The 23628-nt window shown below is 40.4% G+C and overlaps 1 protein-coding gene across 2 annotated transcripts in view; it reads left to right on the forward strand.

The window, feature by feature from the left end:
- The first annotated feature begins 442 nt into the window (after nt 1-442).
- The window catches only part of TINAG (tubulointerstitial nephritis antigen), a 1388447-nt gene continuing 1365261 nt past the window's right edge, over nt 443-23628 (forward strand). The window contains exon 1 of one of the 2 annotated variants that reach the window (XM_078647965.1): nt 443-955. In XM_078647965.1, coding sequence (XP_078504091.1) covers nt 559-955 — 397 coding nt within the window. In that variant the 5' untranslated portion in view covers nt 443-558. The remainder of the gene's footprint in view (nt 956-23628) is intronic. The other variant, XM_078647966.1, reaches the window with a different exon arrangement.

Below are 23628 nucleotides of genomic sequence, written 5' to 3' on the forward strand. Positions count from 1 at the left end.
AATGCAGATTCTATCAGCAGAGAGGCTCCGGGGATACTTCGCACGGTTAGTGACATTTTGTCTCCACTGTCCTTCGAGGAAACCTACTTTTATTAAGCGGACGGCGCAGATTCATTCAATGCCAATCTCGTCCCAGCCCCGAGTAAGAAAATAATCTATGTGATAATGGAATCTATTTATTAACAATGGTAGCGTCATCCTTTGTAAATACCATTCTTTAAATCCCCTAATTTTCGACTGGTGAGGTAATTTGTCGGTCCTAATCTGTGTTCTCCTTTGTCTCCTTTTATACGATTGTCCTATATGCTAAGAAATATTTTAATTGTGCAGTTTTCCATTAGTTAAGTTACTTTATTTTTTCTGGTTCCTCCACTACAGATACTTCCTTTCTTGGTTAATTGTTAACGTCAAAGAGTTCAACAGTCCAAGTCAGAGTTTGATTGATCCCTGCACGCCGGGCCTGCCAGCCATTTTAACCTATACTATTAGAACGGCAGCTCCCTGCCTGTCCGCGCTACTCACGGATATCACGGACCAGTAACCACCAGACTTGCTAAAATGATAGGGATTAAATGTCAAATTCTCATACTGTGCTATTTTGCACTGCACCTTCCCTCAGTTGAGACAGTTATTTCTGGCAGAAATTTGACAGTGAACTTCTATTCTGATGGAAGCCTGCAAATGACAAGCAGAAGCAAGCGAGCTCTTTCCGAAGGGCACTATTGCAGGAATCGAGGCTGCTGCCCGCAACGAGATGACAGTTGCAAGCTTCCATACTTTGAGAAAAATGCCACATGCTACTGTGATTTATTCTGTGACAAAGAACCCATCGGACATGTTGACTGCTGTCCTGATTTCTGGGCCGCCTGCCAGGGCGAGAAACCATCGGAGCTTCAAACTCAGAGCACACCTTTGCCATTCAGCACTGACTTTACAACACCCATGGGTTTACCGGGTGAGTATTCAGAAAGTTAGATATTTATAAACATCCATTCCGGCATTTCAATTTATAGCATTGTTGTCAATACTTTGCAATGCAGCATATGTTGCAGCATTCTGGGAAGGTCGGTGCATTTATTCTCTGAGGTTCATAGGGCCGATAGCAACACGCGTAAATCAGTACTTTTTGCAGATGGCATGTTGAGTTTGTCTCAGGTTGAATTAATATAAGATCAAGGTATGTACATTTAATAGAAATAGTTGACACACTAAAATGTGAACTGTAATAAGAACTGTTACTGACATAGCATGGAAACAACAAAAAGTTCAATTGATTCTCCTAGGCTATGTGCACTGTAGATGGAGAACACGACTCTATTTCTGTTGATCGGGTTTCTTAATGTTTTAATACCTTTGATGCTGCTGAAATGAGGCAGAAGTGTTTACTAGGAAAGGGTTCCTCACTTTATTGGTTGCTCAAAGGATGTATTTACACATACAAGAATACAGCAAATTATATTACTTGAAACAATTATGCTTTTGCTCAGAAATACTGTATTTCACAGTCGACTCTTGCCAACTGAATCCAGGCGCTATGCCTTCAATAGAGAGATCATCATCAGTAGCCTGCTCATTTATATCCATAGATAGCAAAATACTGTTCAGTTCATTGGAAGCTGGTTGTAAACCATTCCGTTTATTTTGCAAACTGAACTAAATACAACAATAACAGCTGTGTTAAGGTCGACGTTCATTAGTGTATACATCTATGCATTTGCTCCATGAATATCAGTCATGTTTTCTGAAGGATCACACTTTATGGTCAAACAGAAGAAACTTGTGCCAGATATACATAGGTCTTTTGTGGTCCTAAACTGCGCAATTCACAAATCATAGGGCTTGTCACCTTCTTACCATGTGCTTTCAACAATGTACAAAAACTCTTTTACGAGTGAGAATTTTTTTCTGACTCGTAAAAGGGTATTTGTAACACTTTCTGAATTGTAAATATGAGGGGTGTGAAAGTGGAATTCCTGACCTATTCATACGTTTTAAATGTATGCATCAAGGGTCTATGGCTACAATTATATCTCAAACCATCAATCAGTGTGCCAATTGGCAAATTGGGGTTGGAGCTTATAGGGAAAATGTTTGCTGTAGGGCAGCTTCACCAGCTTCACCTTTGGGGATTGCGTTGTGAGCCTCAGGTGAGTAGTCAGTGCTATCTTTAATGAAAGGGAACGTTTAAAAGTCTTTATTGTTTTAGTTAATAAAAACCATACAATATTGAAAATAGTTATACCCTCTATATCTTAAAAAATGTTAGAACAAGATTTCTTAAGAAAGTTATTAAAAGAAGATTTCATGAAAAAAATATACAGTGTTGCTGACTTTCTAAATACAAACAGGACATAGATAGGTACCCTTTAGGAAAACACAGCGTACAAGATTCAGTTCATGACCATAATATGGTTACCTAACACTAGAAAGAATATATACTTCTATGTTTAAAATCATGAACTGAATCTTGTACGCAGTGTTTTCCTAAAGGGTACCTATCTTTCACCTTCATGTTTTCATTCCTCTTTCTAGTATATTCATACAACTTAGAAGAGTGAAAGAAACGATGCGAACACCTAGTGATCTCAGGTGATCTCTGTATCTGTTTTTTTGAGTTTGAGCACAGTCTTGTTTTCATTTTCACTATTATTGCAGTAGCTATCAGTAGATACGGTCCTGAAGAAAGCAATGACAATTGTGTCACCAATTGCTGAAACATGTCGACCCTGTAAAACACCTTGGCAGTCCATACTTTAGTGACTGTCACTAACTACCTTTTAATATTGGAAGAGTGGGTAGCATCCAAATAAAATTGTTAGTACCCCCCATCCAATTTTATGAACACTTCTTTTTCTTATTATTTTTACACTTTTTGTGCACTGCAACATCAGTCCCTCATTTGTCAAGTGTAATAAGATCCTCTAAATTGAGTAGCAAGACCACAGTAAGACCTATCTGACCGGTGGAGGGTTCCTTTTCAAACATCTGGACCCTCCACTGTGAAAGTTAAGTGGCACTCCTGGTGGTGGTCTTGATGGAATCCCAAATGATGAAGGGCGGTTCCGTGTAGTGACTGATGGGCATCCTTATCTGACCACTACAGTGATGACCCTAGATAGATACACACATGTTTAGGACATCTAGGTTTCCATGTTAGGTTACATTGTGCGTACACTTCAGTTTTTCTTCTAGACCCTCTGATTTATTTATTGTTAAACAATCATCAATGTACAGCCCTGGATATTTGTAGTTATTAATTACCCCTAACGTTATTTCTCCCAGCCGGAATTTGTGTCATGGCCGCTTTGCAGTAGTCATCAATTTTGTTTTTTTTATGTTGATTCCCAAAGCGTTGTCATTTTCAAATATTGCTAGCTCGTCTAATAATCTTTGTAAGCCAACTCGTGTAAGGGTGTGAAAGACTATATCAACGGCGTAAGCAAGATGGGTTATCGGTAATGGGCCCAGATGTGGTGGATAAGAACTTGTCTCATTTAGTCATATTGATAGGTCCGCCATAAATAAATGAGAGGCTAATATGCAACCATGCTTTATCCTTATTGCTGTGTGGATTGCCCTTGAAATTCTTGTGCCATCTGTGATTTTTATTTGTATATAAGTTCCCATATACAATTGAGTTATGGCACACAATATTACTTCTGGGAGACCCATCTTCTTTAATTTACACCACAGCAGACCTCGCTCTATGCTGTCAAACGCTGCTTTAAAATCAATAAAACAAAGCTGTAATTTTAAATTCAAACGTTTATACCTTTCTGCCATCATGATCAAAGCAAGTATGTTAGTTGTTGTTCCGAACCCCTTACGAAATCCTGTTTGGTCCATAGGAATAAACTTATTTTTAGTAGACCATTCCGCTAGGTCTTCCCGGATTAACGATTTGTATTATTTCACTTCCACATCCATTAGGGCTATCAGCCTGTAATTTGCGGGATCCAATCTGTCTCCCCCTTGAATATTTAGTTAATTATGGAACCTTTCCAACTCATGGGCAGATTATTCGATAATTTTGCCTCCATAAAGAGCCCTGACAGCGGGATCGCCCAGTATTCATGGTCACCCGAGAAAATGGCCTGAGTTATTCCATTTGGCCCCGGGGCCCCACTCTTCGACCTGATTTTATTATTTTCATTATACTATCAGCAACCTGGAGTTGGCTGTCCAACGTTATTTGGGAATCCATGGTTTTAGACTGTTCATTGGCTACATCTGGAGGCTTAGATTCCCAAGCAGTATTGTTTTTATTATCACAACCAGTAGCTTTTTTAAAGGTTCTACTCAAGTATTTTATCCAGGCCGACTCTGTCACACAAGCGTTGTTTATAATTTGGGATGGTCCATTTATTCCATGTATTATTTTCCAAAACGCTTGATTGTTTAATTGTTTGGCACATAAATGAAGCTTTGTCCAGAACTGCTCCTGTTTCGATTTTTGCTTCTTCCAGGTTTGTTTTTTACAAAACTTTTTAGATTTTTTATATCATTCCAGGTGCTGGAATCATTATTTATCCTATTCTTTCTGACCGCCTTTATAATTTCTTTCCTTAATGTTGGCACTTTGTTTGAAAGTTTCTCGCACTCCTTGCTTCTTTCCCATCTTACAAAAGCCTGTTTGGGTGCGAGCCTCATGAACTTAGAAGTAAAAGTTGCCAATTAGATACTTGACTGCTTTCTGTAGCTATATTTCTAATGCCTCCTTTGCTAGATTTGTGAGCTCTAATAAATCACCAGTCGGACATCCTCTACGCTTCAAGTTAGTTGTAGTTAGGTTGCCTATCACTGTGGGTGCTCCCTGGTACCTATGAAAATTAGCTCTTATTTCCAGATGCTGATATGAATGATTGCTTTGCGTTGTTTATTTAATCTTGAATGTACTCACTTGATTCAATAAATGTAAAGACAGGATTGTAAAGTCTATTATTGACTGAGAATGTGTACCTTGATATGTCCAAAACGGGGTTGTGTCATCTTGCGTTCTTCCATTTAATATTCTTAGTCCTAGAAGTTCCAAGGCCATAACTGTATTTTGTTCAATTAAGTCCCTTTGGTTTACTGTTGAGGGCGTTTGACCCGGTACAGACCAGCACACATTTTGCGCAGTTATTAACTCATCCTCCTTGGGCGTGTAAATGAGGTTGGTATTAAAATCACCTGTTAATATGATCAATCTCTATTCTGTAATTATGGAGAGTAATTTATCCAACTGCAGTTGTTTATTCCCTCGTTGGATGCCAGTAGAAGTTTACTAACCTCTTTGCTGCTTCTGTCGGCCAACGGCAATCGCGAGCTCTACATCCGTTGGCCGACGCTGCCCCGTCCACCTAATTAAACTGTCGCACCGCAGAGGAATTCGTGTAGCGGTTAAGCGGTTACTATTATTGCTTTTGAGTCGTATTTTAACAGATTATCTGTTTGATAACTTGAATGTCTGAAGTTGTTGTACTAAGTTGCTCCAAACATATGGCCACTGCAGTTGAAATATGTACTGCTAGGCCTCCCTTTGTTCTCTTGTACCGATGTGTTCTTATAGCGTTAACATGATGAAGTTTATAGTTAGCTATTTCCTGCGGGTTTAACAACCAGGTCTCTTGTAATGCAAATATTTCATAATTATTCCAGTATACTGGAGGGACATCCCCCTGAATTTCAATTTTAGCGCAGCTATGTTCCATGAAAGAAGCTTTAGACAATCGTAATGAGGACTGTTAGCTTGGTTAACAAGTCATTGCCTTGTCGGAGCGTTGAGAGTTGCAGTTAACCATCCCCAGTGCGTTGGACCCTGCCTTAGTGTTTGTAGGTTGTTTCCATTACTAATGTCACCCTTTTTACCTCTAGCATTTTGTAGTACCGAAAACACTGTTTTTTTTTCAGTGTCTAGGGAATGTTTCTTCGGGAGCTTCATTAGCGGTGAGGGGTAACAAGGTCTTGAGGCTTTTTCCAGTATGATACCCCATGCTTCAAATTGTTGTCTGGCATTCATAATAGATTCCACAGTTTCCTCATTTCTCCATGTCGCGAGTGTTCTTTCCATCTGTTTCTTTTCATTATGTGTTCTTTCCATCTCTTTCTTTTCTGCGAAGGGAATACATTTGATGGACAGAAAGTCCAAATGAGCCAAGTTTTTTAGAGCCGGAATTTCAGCCAGTAGTCGCATTATATTTCCTCTATTGAGGATGTCTTACTGTCCCTGTGAGGTGTATTTGGGTGTTAGGATGATCTCCCTGGTCCACTATCCTCCTGATTTGTCCCAATATGTGATGACATGTGATTTAACTTGTGTTGTGGTTCTGTCACCACCATTCTAGAGTTTGTGCCTACTTTATTATTGTTTCGTATATTAACTTTAATTAGAACATGCTCTCTTAGGACATCTTCTATTTGTGTATTCCTTTGGAGAACTTCGTAAGGTTGTTTAAGTCCTGATTAGTATAGTCTGTGAGTCATTATTATGTTTCGGCATAGCCTTACTATTTGATTGACTTTGGCCTTTAGAGATGTTTGATTCAGAGCTTAGTTCCTGCCGTAATGCTGTCCCATCACTAAATTGTCATGTGACTCTTCTTGTCTTACACTTCGATTTTTTTCCTTTTTTTTACTAATGCCATCTTACATTTGCGTGGGATATCTGAATTCTTTATTTGTTTTGTTGGCTTGCTCCTTTTGATTGTTGTCATTTTCTTACTTAATTTCTCCTGATTGATTTGACTTGAGATCATTGACTCCTCCATACTTGCACTATGTCTTGTTGGGTTCCAAAGTCGGGGTGGATCATTGATTATGTAATTCCCATCTTCCCTTAAATGGTTCATAGATTTGCTTACTTGAACTTGTTGCTTTTTATCAAACATATGAAACAATCTCTTTTCATGGTTTTTGCTCTTCCTGGCTTTCCTTGCCCTTTTTTTGTCTCTTCGTTTGTTTATATGACTTCGAATCATCTTGTACAATTAGTATTGCCTGTTGTTGTTTTATGTGTTTGTATTATTGTTCTCAACTTTTGGGTCCCCATCAGTGGGCTTGAGTGCTTTATTTGATTCCCGTGGTTTTGATTGCTCAAAAATGGAAGACTGTTCAAGGCCATTAGTTTTTCTTTGTATTAAGATACTTTGTAAAATTGCCGGGACTGCGCTCAATTTCTCTATAATTGGGCCACATGCACACTCGCTGGACACCACTTAATTCTGACCTTTTGCAGCAGTTATTAAGGCTGTGAGATTTTCCAATTTTGAATTTATTCCAGCAATGTAAGAGGCTATTATATACATTAAATCGATCTGAATATCTAATTTGTCTGACTGCATGTTAAAAGGGGTTATTACTGTTTCTAATACTTTTAATTGTGATGCAGACACAGTTGTGCAGTCCTCTATTTTGGTTTCTCCCTATTTTTTTAGACCTTCCTCCCGGGATTTCTGTGTTTCTATTTTGTTGTCCTTTATTTTTTCCGTTGTTTCTGTCACTATTTTACTTGTTTGCTTTGGACTGGAATACAGCTCCATTGACGACTTAATTCGTTTTTGTTCATTTTTCTCTTGCGTCCTCTCTTTCCCTGTACCCACTTTGGCAAACTGTTCCAGCGTACTAGATATTTCTATTATCAGCTGACTGTAATCTTGTACTATATTGCTCTTCGAGTTTTCTATCCGATTATCTGATAAATGTATAGTTTATGCCTCCAATGCTTGAAGAAGGTCAGTATTATTTGTAAACGATAACAAATGAAGCCTTGATTTATTGTGATCTTACTTTGGGCCATGAGAAATGTTTGAGACATCACATTGGCATCACTTGTTTACGGGTTCTTCCCAACCTCATATTTATGAATTATCTGGTTTCCTTTACTTTTGGGTTCACTTAACTCTTTCTTCCTTACTGCCGTTTACTCCTGCTTCCTTAATTAAAGGTGTTGGGCTGAAATATTTCTTGAGGCCACATCCAGTTACTTCTCAAATGTAAAACCAGCTTCGCAAAACCTGCTCCCTGTACAAAAAAACAAAGAAAAATAAAAAAATAAAAATACATTTTGAAAAAACTGACAGGTATACCAGCACTGTCAACCAACCCCCCACAAGCCACCCCAGGTGCTGGGTCTTCTGCAGAGAAGGGTGACGCCAAGTGACGCTGCAGCTCCGACAACTGTCAGGTTTGCTTACTGCATAAACACTGTGCTTCCTGGGTTCAAATTTGTGGCAGGTTAGGGTGAAAATAAGGTGACAGGATGTGCTGGCAGAAATCCAACAGTCCAAGGTATGGCTTGTGCTTTCTGCTTGGGCCTGTAGATGGACTGTAGTGAGCTGCAGAGGCTATAAAAGGGTGATTTCAATTAGCACCTCAATAACCGTCTTCCTAGTTAAGCACCAGCCTGCACCAACTTGCACCCTGCCAATTGATTGCAGCCACTGCCTCGGCGACTCTCAGTAAGCAACTGAGGATGACTGAGGGTGCAGCTGGAGTCAACCTGATTGTCTTAGGTCACCACTCTCCCCAGCATGCATAAGAAATCCGGCAAAGTCAAGATTGAGCAAGGGCAGCAAACGGGAGCCAGCTCAATGAGCCTCAAATCACACCGGACCACTGGGGCCGGTACCTCGCTACAGCGGCCTCCAATGCTTTCAACGGCCTTTTCTTTGGCCGCCGCCATAATCCTCTACCCGCCAGTGGCGGTCCCCACTCCCAGAGGGAAAATGGAGTGGAGGAGGTACACAGTATGTACAGGTGATGGAAAGACTCTTACTGATGTGAGGGCACCGGTCAATAGTCACACGGAAGCTCTTAGGCTTAGGCTCCCGGCTCTCGACTCCCAGCTCTGGACACTCCCAGTGCCTTCAACTGCTGCGAGCTGTGTGCTACGTGGAACAGGTCAGAAGGAGTGTCTACCTTTAATGGACATGGGCCGGTCATTAAGAAAAAATTTAGCAATGGAGGAATTTTGTGCCAGCAAGCCTCCATCTGTGCATTCACAGTAAATGAGAGGGAGTTTCTAGTTGTGACCTGTATAATTAATATTCATTAGGCAAGTCCTTTTGTGAACCCCCCCAAATGGTTGAGTTCTGATGTGGCCAAAATGTGAATACCACGAAGATAAAAACATGTAGGGAATTGTAAATTTACTGAGACCATAAGTCTTCCCTTTTCATCACAATAACTGTGCATTACAAGCTTATAGATTATTTGATTTGATGTTCACCATATATAAAACCGTGTACATAAGTATTGTTCCTTATTTTGGGTAAAAATGGTTGAAGGGCAAATATAAACAATACAAGAGATAAAGGAACCCTTGTGTAACTCCTATTGTTAGCTTGAAAGGTGGGGAAATTAAACTATTAACAAATAAAAAAGTTGTAGTGAGGAACACAAAGTGATATTAAACTGATAATTTTAGGGCCAAAGGCAAAAACGTCAAGACCTCAAGACCTGAAAAATAGAAGGCCAATGCATACGATCAAAGGTTTTTTCAGCATCAAGTCCAACTGCTGCTAAAGGAGTTCTATAATCATTGGATTTGCTGACAATATTAAATAATAACCTTGTATTATCAAAGATAAATATACCTTTAACAAAACAAGATTGTTCTTGTGTTAGCTGATCTGGAGGAGTGAGTCTAAATGCAAAACAATAATTTTTGCAAGGATCTTTTAATCAATATTACCCAAGGATATTGGTCTATAATTCTTACAATATCTATGATCTCTATCTCTATTAGGGAGCAAACAAATCAATGTATCTTTACAGTTACCCAGAACTGTTTCAGAAAAGTAATCTCGTATTTTTTAGATTAAATTGTTAGAAAAAAATGAACAAATTCAATTGAAACCCCATCTGTAATTGGTGATTTGCCATTTTTTACTTAAATGAAGTAATTTAGTAATCTCTTTATAAGAGCTATCCATTTCCAATAAATGAAATTGATATCCTTCCCAGTGTTTGGTTTTATGGAGGCAAGCTATTCCACAATTTGCTCAGGTTGATGTGTAAGTTCAGGATTGTATAAAGTATTACAAAATTGGGCAAATTCATTTAGGATATCACCATCCTTAAATATAGGGTCTTCGTCCTTCTTTCTTTTTTAATTTTGAGATAGGTTGCAAAATGTTTTACAGCTTTATTCTGCCCACCATAATATTTTGCACTGGACGTAAGAAGACAAAGAAGAAGAGAAGGGATTTCTGTGGAAATGTTATTAAATTGGAATTTGGCTTTCATAATTTCATCTAAGCATGGTTTGGATTTAGATGAATAATACAGATGTTCTAGTTTTTTATATTTTGCATATTATTATATCATTCACTACTTCCCATTTAAAAAAAAAATAATTAATTGATACATAGGTGATTATTAAATCCATAGCTGCCTCCTTGAAGGAGCCCCAAACCACTTGCTTAGAAACGTCACTAATAGTGTAAAGTCTGATGAACTCAAAAGCAAATATCTTAAAGACATATGTGAAGTATTCGTCCTTTAAAAGAAGATTGTTAAAGCTCCATTGTCTGATTGCATTTAGAGCACATAAGAAACCAGGATCAATACTGACAGAATATTAGAACCAACCCAATCCAAGCATTGAGGAAGGTTTGTGATAAATGTTTTTATACATATATGTGATCAATTCCTGACTAGGAATAAGGACTGGACAGAAAATGTACTGCCTTAATGTAGGATTACATAGTCTCCATGCATCAATAAATTCTCTCTGAGGTTTTGCACTACCAAATTGTGAATGCATTTTACTTGGGATAAAGTTCATTTAAAATTCTTGTCAAGGAAACGATCAGACAGATTTCTGGTTATAATCTCCATCAAGTATTTTATTGTTATCAGAATATTCTATTAGCTTTTGAGAAATCGTACACCAAAAGGAATTGTCAATTTGAGTCGGACCATGTACCTTGAAAATGGTAAAACCAACATTCTTAATAGGCAACTTAACAGACACCCATCTTCCCTCATCATCACTCTCTTGAGATATAAAATGAAAGTTAAAGATGTTTATCACATTGAATGATCACTCTGCTTCTTTTTACCGAAGCTGGAGAGATAAAAACATGGCAGACCCATCACTATTTAAGCTTCAATACTTCTTTTTAAACAATATGGGTCTCCTGCAGTAATGCAATGTTTGCTTTAAGATTATCAAGATAGGCTAAAACCATCTGTCTTTTAATCGGAGAGCCTAATCCCTTGACATCCCATGCAACTACTTAAAGTACCATATTGAAACAATCAGTTAAAACATAGAAGGCTACGCTTCAAAGAATTGATAAAGGACACACATAAACAAAAAACATATCTATCATGAATGAATGGCATTGAAAAATAAAGAAAATTAGAATTAGATTAGAGGTGAAAATGAGAAGTTTGGAAATTAAATGATAACGGGAGATAGAAAAGATAAGAGAGTCAAAGTTGAAGAAAAGCAGTAAGCACAAGAAAAGGCACATATCTACAAACAAAATAAAAAGTATAGGGTGTTGAGGCCGACTGATGAAGACAACATGCCTGCACCCAAAGACGGACCAGAATGTGACCATGTATACCAGAACATAAATACACAGGGAAAAAGGTTGAGACTGACATAACCTGCAAGAATAAAGGAGAATATAAACATTTGCACCAACATGTGTGAACAGAATTCATACAACAATCAGTAAATAGATTTCAGTAAGTGCTTTAGAGGTAACCATGTCTTCTTCTTTAGAGTCATCCAAAACCGTCCTCAGTTTCTTAGGATTTTCATATGCTGCTGTCTTGCTTCTAGTCTATGAAAGAAGGGGGCCCCTGCCTTACAAGGATAAACCCTGGCAAGGAATATAAATTTTTAGAAGGAGGGAAACTCAGCACCCGGTTCTATGCACTATTCTAAAAATATCAAATTAACGTTAACCTATGACACTATATAAGAAATGCCATGATATGTTTCTCCTTTATATTCTTTTATTTTTATATCAGTGTTTCATGAACATTCTATCACACAATTTTTTTGTATATTTTCTATAGACTTTTTTTCAATATAAAAATTTGATTCACAATTTGTTATACACAATATACCAATAGATACAAGTTAATATCCAGAACCACAATTCCATTCACTCAACGCGTTTCGGCTTACGCCTTCATCAGGAATTCTGTGTTTCTTTTCACATAAATGGTAACTGTATTAATGTACTAGTTACTCAGCCTTGATAACGGGAAAGGCGTGACACTTCGGGTATCTACCCGCTCTTGGTGGGTGCTCACGGCGTTATTTAAAAAGGGGGGCGGGCCAATCTGTACAATTCTCGTGCTACTTTTAGATTCTAAAATTCTATGTTCCGACTGTAAAGCATTAATAATCCTCTCGTGCCCGCTTGATGTATGGAGGGCTACCTTAGAAAATACGTTGCATGTTCTTCGATATCTATGCCGTGTTTGTGTCCTTCAAATTTGGTGTCCACATTATAAACGCGGTTCTATTCTAGTTCGGTGATTCTCCCGCGGAGCCAAAACGATACGTCTGCCGTCTATCTGCTAGCACCTGTCTTGCTTCTATAAATAACTTTGAAAAGGCATGGATGAAAAAGACCAAATCTGGCATTAAGAGTTCTTTGTTCTGGTCACAATTCAAGGTCAAGAAGAACTTTATTTCCGCAATTACTGCCATAAAAGCACAATAATATAACATTTTAAATGGTATATCATAAAATAGCATACTAAAATTAAGAGAAAGTGGGAAGTAGGAACAAATAATAATACTTTTTACATTTAAATCTCAGGTAACAAGTAGATGGCAGTGAGAAGAGATTCTCACTCTTTCGAATTATTGAATCATAGTATACATTAAGCATGGGCGGAAATGTTGATTAAGGGCAGTATATAGCAACATATCGGAGGATGTCATCATATGGCACAATTCATTTAAAAATATAAATAAACTAAAATGCATGGTTTAAAAAGTGAGCATCAATTAATAACATTTAAAATCTAGGGAAACATTATTAGATAAGGCAGCACCATTTCAAGTCACAACCCTAGATTTTCACTAAACATCAGCGTTTACACCACATTGCAAAAAGAAATGGTGTTATAGCAGCAACAAAAACCCGGTGTGTATCATACTTTAGTAGCCTAAAAACCTCTATGAAATTTCTAATTCCTAAATTCCTACAAAGTTGGAGGACCCATTTAGATCTAGCAGCCTGATATGCTGGGCAAAAAAAGATCACATGGGTCTCTGTTTCTTCTGTCTCATTACACCCAGGACATAATAGTTTGTTAGCACCCACCCAATTGTTAGTAAATGCTTAAAGGGGGAACGTCCCGTGTCGGAATTGAAGGAACAATTTCTTGGCAACAAGAGGTTGAATGAGGTCCATGGCCGGCTCCAATTTATAAAGTGATTTAACATCTAGAAACCTAGAGGTAAAATTAGTTGTCTCAGTCGCCCTACTAATACACATCAGTCGGTGTTCTTTAAAAGCAGAAGTTAGTGACTGTTTGGAAGTAACAAGACATGATTCCTCATGTGAACACCACAAGTCACTCCTTCCTATTTGACGGAGAGCATTCCGAACACAGGATAGCCAAGGGATTTTCCCAGCCCCCAGGATGTGCATGACTGATTTTAATTCCTCTCTGTAATTGACCAGCTCTGGGGTACTCCATAGCCGTTGCCAATAGAGTAGTGGGCGAGAGGCGATCATTTCGGCAATGGGGAGGATGCCCAGGTCCATCCTTAGGTGGATTGAGGGGGTACTTTGAGGGAGACCCAACAGTTGCCTTAAGAAATTATTTTCAGTCGCTGTCAGGGTTTTAGTCTGGGAATGGCCCCAAAGTTCAGCTCTGTACAAGGTGGCACCCCTTGCTTGAACTTTATATGTTTCTACAGGGGGGCCAATAACCTATACAGCACAACTCCTATGGACTTTTAGGATCCCCCCATTGGCCTGGATAAGTTTGAAGTTTGCCTTGTTGATCTGCGGCCCCCATTCCATTTTGTCATTTAGGGTGAGGCCCAAGTAGCCAAACATAGGCACCCTCTATAGGGCCCTGAGGTCCATTTTAGGGTGTGGGCAATTTGTAGAGTCAGCATGAAAGACCATATACTTGGTTTTCTTTATGTTCACCTCAAGATTCCTTTTCTTGCAAAACGAGCTAAATGTATCTAAGACATGCTGCAGCCTCATAGGTGTTTTGGATAGGAGCAGCGTGTCATCCGCAAACATTAGTGCTGGAATTTTGCGATTCGCAAGTTTAGGAGAATCTATATCCTTAACTGCTAAGAGATCCTCAATTATCCCGTTTAGAAAAAGGGAGAAGAGGGTTGGTGCAAGAACGCACCCTTGTCTCATGCCTTTCTCTACAAGGATTGGAGCTGAGAGTTCCCCTCTATTCCCAAATCTGATTTTAGCAAAGGTGCCTTCATGGAGGGGTTTAAACTGTTGACCGAGGTAAACTGGAGCCCCCATCTCTAGCAGGAGGCCCCACAGCTGGTCTCGTTCTACTAAATCAATCGCTGATTTGAGGTCCACGAATGTTAGGTAAAGAGAACCTCCATCCAACGTGATGGTTTTCCAATAGATCAGTTGTAATCTAAACAACTGATCTATAGTTGAGATTTTGGATCTAAAACCAGCTTGAAAAGGGGTGAGTATATTATGATCATCCATCCAATTCTGCAGTCTTCCCAAAAGAACACATGCAAAAATCTTTTGACTTACATCAATAAGGCTGATAGGCCTGTAATTAGCCGGTTCTAAGGAGATCCATTTTTGTAAATGGGAATGATCTCGGCACCCGCCCACTTTTGGGGGGGTGTCAAGCCATAGAGAATTGCATTAAAAAGGGACCGCAGATATGGAACCCAAACTACCTGTTCAGTGTTGTATAGATCTCCTGGAACACTATCCAATCCGGGTGCCTTGTGTGGCAAAACTTTGGCCAGGGCCGCTGTTACCTCAGCCAGAGAACAACGGGGAATATCAGCAAGTGTAACGTGAATAAAATCAATCACTGACGGCCCCATTATAGCAGTTCCTACTTGGAACTTAGTGTATAACATTTTAAAATGGGATTGCCAGACTTCCTCCCCGATGTTTGGCTCAATTGCATTCTTACCCTCGGGTTTACCTGTCATCACCAAATTCCAAAACCCTCTAGGGTCCCTATCATCTAGGGCTTTCTTAATGGACTGCAACCTATCAATCTCCCATTCGGATTTTGCTTCTAAAATATTTTTCTAAAAAAGGCCCTTGCCTCCCTGATACATGCAATATCGCCCTCTCGCAGTTTGGTCAACAGATCATTCCTTGCTTCTCTACATGCCCTATGGTACCAGGGACTAGTACCTCTTTGTTCCTTTCTTTTAATAGTTGAAGTGGTATAAAAGAACTCTGCCAGTGTTCCAACCATATCCTGGTGGTTATCCCCCAGCTCTTCATAATAATCAGTGTCACCGCATCTATCTGTAATAGAGCTAGCTTTTGCCAAAAAGGGTATGGTAGATTTATACAGTGAAGCCTTTGCCTCAGGTGTTTGTAAAAATCTTCCCCAATGGATTCTTCTATCTCCCTCTATTGCAATCAGATTGGAGGGGGGCGGGGTAGTCTCAGCTTGCACTACTACCAGTTGGCACCAATCCAGGGTAATAACCAGCGGATTATGATCGCTTTCAGCACCAGGCTGTACCAAAAAATTCACTATCCTGTGCCAGATATCCACCTTCACCAAAATATAATCAATTGTGGGCGCCTGGCCATTTCTATCGAAGGTGTGTTTGCCTCGATTGTCAGCAAACAATCGACCGTTACATGCTCTCAACAAGTAATTAACGGTGACTGAGGTCAACTGCAGGGCTAGAGGAGTCCATCCCCTCAGCAAGTAATGATTGCACATTGGAATTCCCCACGATGAATCCTCATCACTCGTTATAGGGTGGGATAAAACATTTAGGCGTTCAAAGTGGAAATTGACATCCCCACCAATAATAGAGAAAACCTGCTCAAGCAACGTCAAGAGAAAAGCGGACAGACAGTCTAACGTCTGTGATGACTGCCCATACCTAGCAGGGCGTGAATAAACATTATAATAGCCACCTTGAGGAAATCGTTGAGAGAGAGAATGATACATAGGATATCGGGGGGATGGGTGTCTATCCGCTTAACTGAGCAGCCAAGGTGTGTGGCGACCCAGATGCCCAACCCCCTGGAAGGCCTGCCCCTAGGCCCCTGAACAGCTGCTTTTCAATAAGTGCCGAACCCTGCTCTATGCAAAGACTCCAATGCCCAGGTCTCCTGGAATAAGCAGATCTCGTGGGTATCAATGAATTCACCCCACTCAGGGATAGCCATTTTGGCATTTAACCCAGCTATATTCCAGGACAGCATTCTTAACCCTAGTGCTAAAACTCCCTTAGATCTCTGCAGACCCATGGAGGGGACACCTCTCTCAAGGGCCACAGACAAGATTTCCTCCTCGAGGCCACCGTTGATCTCGACATTGGCATCAAAGTGACTCACTAGTTCCCCTTCGGCATTCTCTGATAGTACCCAGTTGTTGCTTGTCAACGGGGGGTTATCAAGAACCGCTTCTCCCTGGGATTTTTGAGCTTCTAAGTCCTGGGGTAAAAGAGTAGGTTCTCCCTGAGTAATATTAATATCGGGAGGGCTGCCCACCCTACCAGGCGAACTACTATACATAACCCCCTCAGTGTCATCAGTGGTTCCCCTAAACATGTCTTTACTCGTTAGTTTCCTATTAAAGATCGGTGTCTGGTCGTTAATCACAACTCCCTCCTCAATTTGCAGACATTGACTGCTACAGGTCAGTCAATCTACTTGGTCTAGAATACTAAATCTAATATTTAGAGGGAGAACAAAAGGTGAGAAGGTATCATAATTACAACGTCTATTGTTTGCACTTCCCACCTGTGGCATAAATTCCCTACCTTCCCTTCATTGTGCCCAGCTATCTGAAGAAAAGTAGGGAAGATGAGGAGGATAAAAGTAGGTTAAAGAAAGGGACCGAATCCCTGTGGCCGCCCGCATCTGATGCCAATCGTATATGTGGCTGACCACCCAACTAGCTCTAAAATTGATCAAAATGCAATCACCCTCAATGTGTTTCTTTAATTGACCCACCCAACTTACTCTACGAGCAAATACAATTTCACTATATACCTGTGGTGGGAGTGGTCTATGAATGTTTAACCAGTGGATACACTTGTTTTTTAGGTCAGAATACGATTCCTCTTTACCTTGGTCCAACCCAGGGACACCGGCCAGAAAAACAACATACGGGTTCAATTGGGTGGCAAATCTATGCGTGGCAGGCTAGAGTTCTTTACGTCACAACTTGGTAGGCATCTACAGTAATCATCAGCTTTATCTTTTCTCATTGGTTCCAACATTGAACCACCCTCCTGAATAGGGATCACTGGGTTTGTGATCTCGATTGGTACTCCCTCTCCATGTATTGCATTGCCAATGGTACCAGACTGAACTAACCCCGTAGAAGTGCCTAATGTTTTGTTGGGAGGCAATGAGAGGGGTAAACTAATAGGGGTTGGGAGATTAGACAATGAATTAGAAGCTGCACCAGATAGCCCAGTTTGGTCCCCCCATGGCAAATTATTGTTCAAATAATTATGTGTGAGACATGATTCAAGATGATGCAAAAGTTTGTTCTCTGTTAAGGTGAGTCTTTCAAGAAGTGGCAGAAGGGATGAAGTGATTAAGGCTCCCATTTTCGCCAAAAGATCCTCTCCAACTGGAAGTGAATGGGCATCCGTTATATCTGAGTTTAACAAACCCATCAAAAAAGTTGGTGATCGAGTCTCTGTCCCAGATAGCATTGCTATGCCCTCCCTCACACCAGTTCTGGTGGGTTTTTGAATTTTAGCGATTTTAGGATTTTTATTCCTCTGGGGGCTCCCCTCCCCACTTTCTCTTTGTGGCTGGTTCCTGGTGTTGGGCTGTAGCTTGCAAAGAGGAATTACAAGCAGACCTCGTTAAAGGGCAAGGAGGTGAGCCTCAAATGGTCTCTTTAGATGCCGGAACAGTAAGCTCAATGGTAGGTGCAGGTTCCAATAGAGAAGGAGTGTTGGCAAAGCTCTCTGGGGCCTACAAAGGCTGGTGGCTTCCTCCTGGCACTGGGGTAGGGTTTTGATAACGTTGGGTCCAGTGATAAGCGCTGTACGGTCAGGGCAATTTCATGGGCCAGTACCGAAGTTGCTCTAATTAGGAACTGACCCAGTGTACCCACCACTGACCCCCCCCTGTAACAGAGTTCCTCCCCTTTCCTCCTTTGGTGGCCATCACTGAATTCTGACACTGCAACTGGTCCGGGGGTCAAACAACCGGGTATGGATACCAGCACAAAAGTCCAAATCAACTGATAATCACATACCTTATAATAGTAGATAGATCAGAGGGGGGGCCCGGCCTGACCTCTCGCGATCTCGAACTGGCTCAAACCTGCCCGCCCTTGGCCCGTGCTTCGCCCGGCGCGTGCCCGCGCATGTTCCGCGCAGTGGGGATGGTGGTGCACTTAAATAGCCAACGGTCAATGGAGCAGAGGTGCGGCGTGTCCTGTGGCCCCCTGGGACCTGGAGTCCCGCAGCAGTTAGTTGTCTGGTCCTCGCAGGCAGGCAGAAAGAAAATAACAGCGCAGGCTTCAAAGAATCGCTTTTGTCAGCCGGCAGTGGCTTTAGCAATATCTTTAGAGAAGTATGAGTTATGACCAGACCATGAAACTTGTTTTTTAGCCTTTAAAGCCATAATGACCTTGTGCAAGTCAGTATATTCGAGAAAAACGATAATAACACATCAGGGTCTGTTAAATGGAAAAGCCAAATTCCATTTGTGCCATAATCTATGTGCTCTTTGAATATTTAAAGAAACTGATGATGGCAAGTCCAACACCTTATTATTGAAGGCTGGAGAACACAGAAAATACAGTCATTTGCATTTTTCTTTTTAGAAAATAAGAAACGTATTTGTTTCCAGTCTCAGGGAAATGCATTGGTTTTTCAGAATATTATGCTGTTTCTTAGTGTTTGAACATGCAACAAAAGATGTTTGTCACAATGGTTCAAATTCAATGTTGATATTCATGATGAAGAGTTTAATCCCTCATACAAAGGATGCCTGAAGTGAAAGAAAAGAACTAAAAAGAGAATTTGGAATTCTCTAAACTTGCTGCAACAACAGGCAAATAGGAGGAAACAAAAATGATGTTTAAAAAATATATCTTTTATTTTGGGATATTTTACTTTTCTACACATAAATAAAACTCCATGTTGCCATCTGAAAAGCAAAAATAAGTTGCCACATTGCCAGCCAGAACACAAAGGACTATAACACATATATAAAGATCAACCCCTTTCAAGGGTCAACAGGACACCGCAGGAGCTGACTAATAAATTGCATTCCTTTCTTTTGTAGTTGGTTTGCTAGTATAAACTCATTGCAATTTGTATTTCGTTTAAAGCTAGAAATGTTGCTTCCACTGCTGGAAATGTATAGCTTGACTTTGAGCTCTAGTCCACAGCGTCTGAACATTACAATGTTTTCTCCGGGGATGTAGTTGTCTTTTAATTAGACAGGACATTAATCCAAGCAGTGTCAGAGCTGTGGACATCTAAAGTAAACACAGTAGGTGAAAAACAGAAATTCTTCAAAGAACATAGACATATATTTGGCAAGCTCTCCATGTGTCGTAAATAACACAAAATGACACCTGAAGAGACAGCTGGCTGCTTCATGCAGAAGACCTTCCATATAGCAGCAGCCCTGAAAAAGTTTCAGTTTTGGGATAAAATTAAAGGATGAATTACACCTTGTTATTTTCTAGTTTTGGTATGTGGAAAATAAATTCACTTACATCACTGTTCAATTTCTGGCCCTCGCGGAACAGAATCAATAGCCAGTCATTTTCGATCTGTGTCAAGCCACAACTTCTGAAATGGTAATATTCTGGTAGCAAACTAATTGGCACATCACTGGCTGGACAAGAGGGTGGTTTGTATGGACCTGTGTTCTGAATGAGAACCTTCTGCTTTATAAATTATACTTTGAGTGCACATGTATGTTACTTATCCTACCCTTGGGTCCTTAGGACATAAGATTTCCTAAGAGATACACCACTACCATCTACCTTTTAGCTCATTAATCAGGGTCTGTCAGATTATAACTCCTGTCTATTAATGTTCCTTAATTTTTTAACCTTGTGGTTCACCATTGATCCTTTTATCTCATGGTCCAACTCTCATCTAACAATGACAGCTTATGTAGCGGCTTAGCCTGTCTCTCTCACCATTCACCTCACCCACAGCTCTAAACAGATGCAAACTCAACATTTAACATTATGGGATGATCACAGACTAGAATGTTCCCCTGAGTGAAAATACACATAGCATTCACATGGACAGACCCCAGTCAAAAGGCAAACATTAGGGCATACTGATCAGGGATCTAATCTAAAATCATGCAAAGTGTACGTTAAAATATTGTATACACCTGCTGCAGCCCAGTTCCACTTTTGCCAAAGCGCTCACAGACAAAGATGATCTAATGCCATATTAAGCACTATATAAAAAAATTCTTATTATTTTTAATGTTGTAAAAAAGTTGCAATCATGACTGATTCAATTAGTGACTTCTCAAATAATAATTTACAAACCATGATTTAATAGGAGGTTACTTTCTTTGAGCAGAATTTATGCATTATGTTAAGAAATTCCCATATTGTTGTCAGAGCACATGCTGAGACTAAAGCCAACATCACAACCAGACATAAGGGCCAAGGAAATGGACAAAAGGTTTACCTATTTGTGATAATACACCCAAGGGAGTTACAGAGCTTTATATTCAGTTTGCTTTATTTAGAGACCTTCATGGAGAAATTACTATACCAACATTTATATTAACCATTGCAAAATAGAGTCTGAGATTCTGCATGTATTTCTGGCAAGTTAACACATGACTCGATGCTGGCCACAACAGGAACTGTACCATAACATTTCTAGTTTGCCGCATGCTGTTCTTACCACACCTCTGATGACAAGTTCTCTAAGAAGTGAAATATTAGTGTGCTTACAGTTGTATTGAAGGTTACGCTGTCATTATATAATTCAAAGAAAATTGCCAGTGAAGTTGCTACAGGGGACAAGGGACTGTACTGGGGCTAAGACAGCGGTCTGGTCATGCAATCCTGGAGCTTCAGCACAGACATAATCAAAAGTAAGTGTAGATGTCCCTGACAAGCATAGAAAAGAATGATTTGATTAATAAAATCAAAAGGCACTATCTTATAAAATCAGATGGTAATATAATAAAGACTGGGGTGTGCCGTATTCATTTCACATGTGCTGGATGTTCGTGGATGCAGTGAATACCTAAAAGGAGGCTAGAGCTACAACTGTTAGGCAGCATGCTAAACAGCGTGCACCACAAACATTACAAAGTCAGAAGCTGCCGGTGACACGCTGAATGTACAGCCTGGATCAATACTGCATTGCACTTCACCGCACCTACATGTTGACTATATTACCTGAGACTCCTTGACCCATTAGCAGTGATGGGCACACCTCGCAATTTTAAGCTCAAGCAAAAACTAAAAGCAACACAACACAACTCACAGAACATAGCAGCAACATACTCTACAACAATTCATCAGTACTTTGGTATAACAGAGAGTTTACACAGTTCTGGTACCTGATTCACACATTTGTTAAACAATTGCAGCTCAGATACAATCAACATGCTAATGCTTGAAGAGCTGAAAAAGCATACCATCACCAAGCGTCCAGCTGCTGATCCTAAAGGCGTAGACTCAAGACCACCCAGTTGTGAGGATAATGACTAATTCTGAAGTTGAAAGAGCAGCCCTGCTCTCTACACTTCAGTGTACATGTAACACACCTCCCCATAACAGACAAAATTCCCCACAACAGTGAGTCCAGTGTTTTGAGAATTTTACTCTAATGGTGTGCACTTCCACCACTCCTGTTGTTCCCAAAGAGCAGTCTCCAAGACCAATATTAAATTTGTTGCAAAGTGTGGATTGCACCACCAGTTCCAGATCAAAAGTGACTGAGTCCATCCATGGTTAGTTATTGTTGGATCTCTTTATTCTTCATTTACATTAAAAACAGTCAAGCAGCCATCGTGTATTGTTCAGCTTCAGAGGACTTCATTAGGGCTTTGTATCAACATGTGATCTCCACTATTTTTCGAGAATCAAGACAACGTTGTCTTCTTCAAGGATATCTCCCATGGTTGAACTGCTCCCTCTTATGTCCAGGGTGAGTTCACTGTTGCTCGATGCGTGTACCACATATCGTAGTGTCACAGGTATGCCAAAATCTGCGTGTTAGTCATATTTACTAATGACTGAGGAACTGGAATGCTTTCCCAGTTCTCTCATGCCAGGCTTCATTTGTTATGTGCTACTGACAGGTAGTCTGACCAGGGGTTTCTCCCTGCTGCAAGTATCTCCTTCATTGAGGGAGCTGGGCAGTACTGATTGTGTGGTAGTAATGAACAAAGGCTGCCATGCTCTCCAGACATTGTTTGCCCAGGCTGAATCCCAGGTGTAAAAGTGAGTTTCAAACACTTAAAGGAATTCAAAAAATTAGCTTGACACTCAGCAATGCACCCCTCACATTATTGGAGTTGAGACCCAGGGAAGGCAAATTGACCATAGGCCCCACGGAAGGCAAATTGACCATAGCTCTTGGTAGGGAAGAACTTGCCTCTTATTACCCTCCGTATTGCTTTTGTGGCCAGACTGTACAAATCAGAGTGAAGTTTGCACAAAGCATAAGTCACTGCCTTTCCTTTCTCCTCCATGGGCAAAGAATGCAGTTAGGACCTTCTGTTACTGGTGAACCATGCACCCAGGCAATTGTATTTTGTGTCACATTTTATCTTTAGATTGCTTGTTCTTGTTTGGATAGCGCCCAAAAGTGAGACTAGGTTGCAAAATTGAGCCACACCGGGACTCTGAGACTATAGCTGTAGAAAATAAGTACTGAAATAGTGGGGAAAGCAGAGATGCCCCAAACTCATGGTCTTCCTTGCATAGAGAATCTGGAAGCCCATTCAGTCCCGGAGCACCATCTTGTCTTAATCTCTTCAGGATCCTTGCTACCTGGTTAGCGGCTGCCAGAGTCAGCGACTGGTTACAGCTGCTCTTTTGCTGAACGATAGTCATGGGAGGTGGTTGGGTCCGCCCCGGGTTTTCCGGGTGCATTTCCCATGATCAGGCATTTGCACTGGGCGAAGGATTGCAGTACAGTTTTTTTACATGATTTACCGAGGAAGTGTCTGATACACCATTACATTTATTCAAGGTGCGACCTTTTAGGTTGTTGATATATTTACGAAACTCAGCCTGGTTGGGATTTCACAGTAGTTTAAACATGTGGATCCATTGTGCTTCCTGCTGTTGTCATTTGTATTGCCATATTAGCCTTATATGATGTTTTCTGACCAGGGTTAAATTACTAAAAAGATTGCGGTTCCTGTGTTGTTTGATTTGCCATAAGGCCTTTCTTAGTAATCTCTTACTGTGGCCCACCTCCCTATTTATGGTGATTTTGGTGGATACACCAAGTAGTGGCTGCCTTGA

This window comes from Lissotriton helveticus, chromosome 6 (genome assembly GCF_964261635.1).
Source record: "Lissotriton helveticus chromosome 6, aLisHel1.1, whole genome shotgun sequence".
Lineage (NCBI taxonomy): Eukaryota > Metazoa > Chordata > Amphibia > Caudata > Salamandridae > Lissotriton > Lissotriton helveticus.